The 7,597-nt window shown below is 41.7% G+C and overlaps 2 protein-coding genes across 2 annotated transcripts; both read left to right on the forward strand.

Annotated features, from left to right (window-relative positions):
• Positions 1–3,456: 3,456 nt before the first annotated feature.
• On the forward strand, positions 3,457–4,705 carry LOC122833010 (scavenger receptor cysteine-rich type 1 protein M130-like; the record flags this gene model as incomplete). Its single annotated transcript, XM_044120304.1, has 3 exons — positions 3,457–3,757; positions 3,838–4,131; positions 4,671–4,705. Coding segments are annotated over 3 exons (630 nt in total), but the record flags the coding sequence as incomplete, so codon positions are not given.
• A 121-nt stretch (positions 4,706–4,826) lies between these two features.
• On the forward strand, positions 4,827–7,318 carry LOC122832730 (deleted in malignant brain tumors 1 protein-like). Its single transcript, XM_044119774.1, has 5 exons — positions 4,827–5,132; positions 5,209–5,508; positions 5,812–6,141; positions 6,344–6,429; positions 6,506–7,318. Exons 1-5 carry the CDS (start codon positions 4,946–4,948, stop codon positions 6,596–6,598), a joined length of 996 nt encoding a protein of 331 aa, XP_043975709.1. The 5' UTR covers positions 4,827–4,945; the 3' UTR covers positions 6,599–7,318.
• Positions 7,319–7,597: the final 279 nt, after the last annotated feature.

Raw genomic sequence — 7,597 nt, forward strand, 5'->3', positions numbered from 1 at the left:
TATTAATTTGTTTTGTCTGAAGAGTTTTTGAGGCGCTAGTGGTTTTATTTTTGTGATAGTAGGCAGACAGGAAAGAGGGCGAGGAGAGAGAGGAAGACATGCGGCAAAGGTTGTCGGGACCCGGAGTCGAACCCGCAACCTCCACATCGAGAACAAAGGCCTCCAAACGTGGGGCGTGCTAACCTCCTGCTCCACCACAGCACGCCCCAGATAATATTTATATAATCTAATATTTTTAATTTTCTCTGCAGCGTATTTGTCAAATTCATTGCAGGTCAGGTTGTTTGTCAGCCTGTCAACTGTGGCAAATAAACCTCAATCATTGTTCATGTTTTTGTTTATAATTTCTGCAAAGAATGTTTCCTTTGCATGTTTTAGTGTAGAGTAATATCTTCACAGTCTTTCTTAATAGATTTCATAATAAACAAAGTTGAGTTTTCCTCCATTTAAATTCGGCCCGACAGCAAAATTGTCTTGCAGATTTAACTGTTGACACATTTCTCCATGGAGGTTTGTTCCTACCAGACACGACCTTCACTTTAATGTAGGCAATGAAATCAATGACATCGGAAATTTTATGATGGAAGTTATCTACCAGCTCATCTACAAGGTTTGATGAGCTGCTCTGCTTCTGGTTGCTCTGGATTCAGAATCAGAACCAGAATCTTCTGGATTTAACAACTTTTTACACAAAAACAATAAATTTGACTTTGGTTGGTTTCAGTAAAGAAATAAAATATAAATGGGTAGAAAAGGTGAATAATAAGAAACATTTCAGGTCTTACTACAGAGCGTAAATAACACTTAGGTCTGGGCTTTAACTAGGCCATTCCAACATAAAGATGGTTAGATCAGAACCATCCATGATAGCTCTGCCTCTAACAGGAGGAAAAATCAAGAGAAGATAAAATAAACATGATCAACAGGATCCTGTCAACACATCCTAAATCTGTCTTTGCTTTTTGTAACCCAACATGTAAATGTTGTTTCTTCCAGCGCTGTCTGATGAACTCAGACTGGTAGCAGGAAGGAGTCGCTGTGTTGGCAGACTGGAGAAGAAGAATCTGGGAGACTGGGAACCAGTGGATTATTGGAACAGGAACTGGAACTTTACATCAGTAGCTGTAGTTTGCAGACAGCTCCACTGTGGATCTGTGTTGTCGTTACGAAGTGATGAGGACTACAATGTAGTGATCGTCTGTTCAGGTGATTTCATATCCTGTCCATTGTCTTCCTGTTCTGCTTCAAATTCCACTATAAAAAATTCTCACTTCCAGCTCAGTCTGGGCTTCTTCCCCTTCACCTGGATTCACTCTGGTAGAGTTTCTACTGGACCAATCAGTGAACAGAAGAAGAAGTTTGAACCATGATTAATTTTCTGTTATTTTTGTCATGTTCCGTGTTTTTCTGTGTGTTTATTTTCAGTTTTCTGTGTTTCTGAGTCTCCGTGTTGTCCTGTCGCCCTTTGATTAGTTCCCAGGTGTGTCTCGTCCCCTGATTACCTCATGTGTATTTAGTGTCTCCTGTGTCTCTGTGTATTTGTTGCGTCCTTTCTGTCTGCCTGGTTGTATGCCACGCATTATTTCTGTTGCTACCAGTGTGAACCCTGGCTTCTGCGCAGACATGCCGCCAGAATTTTGTGGACTGTTTGGAGCTGGAATTATTATTAAATTGTCTTTTCATCCACTTTACCTGGGTCTATGGCGTCTGCCTCACCACTTCACCACCATTTCACGACAATTTTAGAAACATAGTCTCTGTAGTTTTAGCAATGGCAGTGGAGGAAGTTCAGTCCATGGTGGCCACACTTCCACATATTGAATTAACATTAACAGTCACCTCATTTGGCTCTTCTCTGTTTATGGTGGACAAATTATTGTAAGGTAACATCTGCTGGTTGTATTGTCTTCATTCTAAATGCTAGTGAACTCTCACCAAATGAAGATATTTGGGTTGCATGCACAAGGTTGGGAGATGTTTTCCTGCAGCTGCATGAGAACCAGACCGTCTCTCCATCAGCCTTTCAGTGAAAATGTTGAAGAAACTTTTTTCTTTCTGCATCCACAGACTCAGTCAGGCTGGTTCAAGGGACCAACCGGTGCTCAGGCAGACTGGAGGTGAAGACCAACCAGTCGTGGTCCTCAGTGTGTGAAAAAGACTTTGACCTGCAGGATGCAAAGGTGGTCTGCAGGGAGATTGGCTGTGGGTCTCCTTCAGTCCTCCAGGGGGCGCTCTATGGAGAAGCAGAGGCTCCAGTGGGGAGCAGAGAGTTCCTGTGTGAAGGCAGTGAGTCTGCTCTGATGAACTGCAGCAGCAGGAAGTATTCAGGTAGAAACAGCTGCTCACCTGGTCAAGCTGTTGGACTCACCTGTTCAGGTAGAGGAGGATCTGCAGACCTGCTGCTGTTCACTGCTTCACTTCCTTCATTAATGAACTCTCTGTCTCTGCTCAGATCAAGAGATCAGGTTGGTGGGAGAGGCCAGCCGATGTGCTGGGAGACTGGAGATGAAACATCATGAAGAGTGGAGACCAGTGGATGTTTGGAATCCTTACTGGAACATGAACTCAGTTGCTGCAGTTTGTGCTGCACTGGACTGTGGTTCTGCTGTTTCAGCAAGAAATTCATGGATAACTTCAGAGAGACCAGTTTGGAAGATCTGGTATGACTGTTTCCAGTCAGGATCTGCATTAAAGAACTGTTTCCCTGATGATGGAAACAGTTATTGGAGCCATGAGCTCATCTGCTCAGGTAACTCTGAACTCTCCTATTTATTTCTTTTAAAATGTTTCTTCCATCAGGTTCCAGATGTCTGCAGAGAAACCGTCACCTTTAACTAAGAACCTGAAACTTTGAGGAGAGAGAAACTAAAGTAATTTAAATATCCAGATAAAGTTTTCAGTTTAGCCCACATATATGAACAAAAACTCATCATTTTGATAACTTTTAATCTCTGCTGCTTTGAAGTCGATGCATCAAAATCCCAGGAGGAGTTCAAGGAAATCAGACATTTTCAAAACCTGAAAATTAGCAGAAAATGACTTTTGATCCAAAATGGTGGATTTCCTGTTTTTAGTGAAAATAGAAGGAAAATCTTTTGTTTATTATGGTTGTTGGCCTGGATGAACTAGGGGGCGCTGTTGAGTCATTTTGCCAAATTTATTTTTAAATCAACTGAAAAATTAACAATTTCACAGAGATTAAAGTTTTCTTGACACTTACTGAGTTTATGAAAATGTTTATGTCCCAAAAATATGATAAATTCAGCAGAAATAAAAATGAATAATAAAATTCCAGGTTCAGTCGGTTTCACTTCATCTTTGATGCTCTGAGATTTTCTAGTTTGGTTTTCTTGTCCTTTATTTTTATAAACTCAGAGATGTTTCCATGTGAATCTAGAAAAATAAAGTTCTGAAATATTTTAAACCTTTTTTGTTTTTGCATCCACAGACTCAGTCAGGCTGGTTCAAGGGACCAACCGGTGCTCAGGCAGACTGGAGGTGAAGACCAACCAGTCGTGGTCCTCAGTGTGTGAAAAAGACTTTGACCTGCAGGATGCAAAGGTGGTCTGCAGGGAGATTGGCTGTGGGCCTCCTTCAGTCCACCAGGGGGCGCTCTATGGAGAAGCAGAGGCTCCAGTGGGGAGCAGAGAGTTCGTGTGTGAAGGCAGTGAGTCTGCTCTGCTGAACTGCAGCAGCAGGAAGAGTTCAGGTAGAAACAGCTGCTCACCTGGTCAAGCTGTTGGACTCACCTGTTCAGGTAGAGGAGGATCTGCAGACCTGCTGCTGTTCACTGCTTCACTTCCTTCATTAATGAACTCTGTCTCTGCTCAGATCAAGACAACTTCAGGTTGGTGGGAGAGGCCAGCCGATGTGCTGGAAGACTGGAGATGAAACGTCAAGAAGAGTGGAGACCAGTGGATGTCAGTTATTATAACTGGAACATGAACTCAGCTGCTGCAGTTTGTGCTGAACTGGACTGTGGTTCTGCTGTTTCAGCAAGAAAGTCAAAGGAAGATTCAGAGAGACCAGTTTGGGGGATCTTTTCTGACTGTTTCCAGTCAGGATCTGCATTAAAGAACTGTGTACCTCATGATATAAACAGTGATAAGAGCCATGAGCTCATCTGCTCAGGTAACTCTGAACTCTCATATTTATTTATTTTAAATGTTTCTTCCATCAGGTTCCAGATGTCTGCAGAGAAACCGTCACCTTTAACTAAGAACTTGAAACCTTGAGGAGAGAAACTAAAATAATTTAAATATCCAGATAAAGTTTTCAGTTTAGCCCACATAGATGAACAAAAACTCATCATTTTGATAACTTTTAATCTCTGATGCTTTGAAGTCGATGCATCAAAATCCCAGGAGGAGTTCAAGGAAATCAGACATTTTCAAAACCTGAAAATTCACAGAAAATGACTTTTGATCCAAAATGGTGGATTTCCTGTTTTTAGTGAAAATAGCAGGAAAACCTTTTGTTTGTTATGGTTGTTGGCCTGGATGAACTAGGGGGCGCTGTTGAGTCATTTTGCCAAATTGATTTTTAAATCAACTGAAATATTAACAATTTCACAGAAATTAAAGTTCAACATTTAGTGAGTTTATGAACATGTTTATGTCCCAAAAATATGATAAATTCAGCAGAAATAAAAATTATTGATAAAATTCCAGGTACAGTCGGTTTCACTTCACCTTTGATGCTCTGAGATTTTCTAGTTTGGTTTTCTTGGCCTTTATTTTTATAAACTCAGAGATGTTTCCATGTGAATATAGAAAAATAAAGTTCTGAAATATTTTAAACCTTTTTTCTTTCTGCATCCACAGACTCAGTCAGGCTGGTTCAAGGGACCAACCGGTGCTCAGGCAGACTGGAGGTGAAGACCAACCAGTCGTGGTCCTCAGTGTGTGAAAAAGACTTTGACCTGCAGGATGCAAAGGTGGTCTGCATGGAGATTGACTGTGGGTCTCCTTCAGTCCTCCAGGGGGCGCTCTATGGAGAAGCAGAGGCTCCAGTGGGGAGCAGAGAGTTCCTGTGTGAAGGCAGTGAGTCTGCTCTGCTGAACTGCAGCAGCAGGAAGAGTTCAGGTAGAAACAGCTGCTCACCTGGTCAAGCTGTTGGACTCACCTGTTCAGGTAGAGGAGGATCTGCAGACCTGCTGCTGTTCACTGCTTCACTTCCTTCATTAATGAACTCTCTGTCTCTGCTCAGATCAAGACAACTTCAGGTTGGTGGGAGAGGCCAGCCGATGTGCTGGGAGACTGGAGATGAAACATCAAGAAGAGTGGAGACCAGTGGATGCTTGGGATCATTACTGGAACATGAACTCAGCTGCTGCAATTTGTGCTCAACTGGACTGTGGTTCTGCTGTTTCAGAAAGAAATTCATGGATAGCTTCACAGAGACCAGTTTGGAAGATCTGGTCTGACTGTTTCCAGTCAGGATCTGCATTAAAGAACTGTTTACCTGATTATGTAAACAGTGATAAGAGCCATGAGATCATCTGCTCAGGTAACTCTGAACTCTCATATTTATTTATTTAAAATGTTTCTTCCATCAGGTTCCAGATGTCTGCAGAGAAACCGTCACCTTTAACTAAGAACCTGAAACCTTGATGAGAGAGAAACTATAACTGATTTAAATATTACTGACAGACTATAGATCTATCATAAAGGTGCTAGTAATCATGTATAAACATGTTAGTAACCATGGCAACCAGTCTGTGATGAGCTCCTGTCTCTTTCTCATACATGCCATCTTGTTTTCCACCTCAGATTAGATCCAGTTGTCTCTGTGTTTCCTCTGCGTTCCCAGGTCTGCTGGTTGAGCCGCTCATCTTCCTCTCTCCCTCCACTGACGGGGTTTCCACAGGCAGAAAGCAGGGGTCTGAGCTCCTCATTGGATCAAGTTTCAGCATCATGTGCTCCATCAGACCTCAGTATGAAGGCGGCTCCTTCCAGCTCATCTTCAGCACCTCTAACTACACTCAGAACCACACCCTGCCAGCTGTTAATCACTCCGCCCTCTTCCTGTTCTCTGCTGCTGGCCACGCCCACCAAGGAACCTACCGCTGCGTTTACCACGTCTACGTTCTCTCCTATAACTTCTCCTCTATGAGCCAGCCTCTCAACCTCACTGTCTCAGGTAAACTCATGGAGTCCATCAGGAAAAGTTCTGCTTCAGGTGAACCAGCAGCTGTCTGCCTCATTCATGAGGTCAGAGAGGAGGATTGATGATATTAATGTTCATGATCAGATCTACAGGCAGCATGAAAACAAGGGTCTATATGATTATTTTCTAACTGGACTCATCAGATGAAAGCTGATCCTGAATCTGTTTCATTCAGTTTCAGCCTCTCTCACTGCTTTGATCATCAGACTGGTTGTCGTCCTGCTGGGTTTGCTGGGATCAGTCCTGGTCCTCTACTTTAAGGTACTGCATGTATCATGCATGATGTGTTCAGTTGGGAAAGTTCTTGCATTGAAGCTGAACCATCCTCTGTTTCCAGGCCAAGAGAAACCAGAAGTCTGGACCAGGAAACAACCATCATGATGAAGGATCCAGAGCTGAAGGCAGCTTAGAGGAGGAGACTGCAGTCTGAAGGAACCAGGAGAAAATGATCTTCATTTCACATCCACAGGAAGGAGCAGAGAGATGTTTCAGACTCCTGGAAATCTATCCGTCTATGTATCTATGATAAAATGTCTCTGTGCTCCTGCAGCAGGAAGGAAGTTCAACATTCAGAAATTTGTATCTGGACTAAACCTACTTAAGTAAAACCTATATAAGAAGGGAACACAAAACATTCAACAAACAAAATATAACAGAAAACCCACTTCATCAAAATCTGATCTTACTCAACCTTGCAAGGATAACATATGGTAGAATATTTAGGGGTCAAAGGTCAGGTAGCCAATTCATCAGACAATGTGGACAAGCTGCCTCCGATCTTCTACCATGATAAAGTTAACTATGTAGTCAACATGAAGAGTGTAAACGCCGTAAACGAGCTTCACTGCCTGAAATTCATGGACGCATATAATTAGTATTTCAACAGCTTTGTTAAGGAGATAAAAACTCTCTGTGTGAATAATGAGGTTCTGGTGACTGGAAGACCAAGTACATGTAGCAACAAACATTTAGGCTACATGTCTGCTTATCTTGCAGATGGGATGGAAAATTTTATGGTTACTATGATTATAAATGAATCGATTCATAACAGTTTTATGGTTCTTGTGTAAAGCATGTGCTCATGGGAAAGTCTTCTGAAGCTGTTTCTCTGAACTTTTTATTAGAAAGTTGTATAATATTTTCTTCTTTGCATTCTTATAACATCCTTAAATGTTTAATATGCTTTATGAAAGAAAATGTGTATGTTTTCAGTCTGTTTTGTAGCTATTTAGATTGTTAAACTGTGAAAGTAACGAAACCTTTCCTATAAAACAGTAAGCTGTGTTTTTCTCGAGGATCTTTCTCCTGACTGTGTTCAGTGAACAGAGACTCCAAATGCTGTAAAGCCTTCAAATAAATATTGACAAAGAATTTATAAATTCCCTATGGTTTTTGATAGTTTTTCCTCAGTCTGTTAAATATCATTTCA

This window comes from Gambusia affinis, linkage group LG06 (genome assembly GCF_019740435.1).
Source record: "Gambusia affinis linkage group LG06, SWU_Gaff_1.0, whole genome shotgun sequence".
In the NCBI taxonomy this organism is placed as follows: domain Eukaryota; kingdom Metazoa; phylum Chordata; class Actinopteri; order Cyprinodontiformes; family Poeciliidae; genus Gambusia; species Gambusia affinis.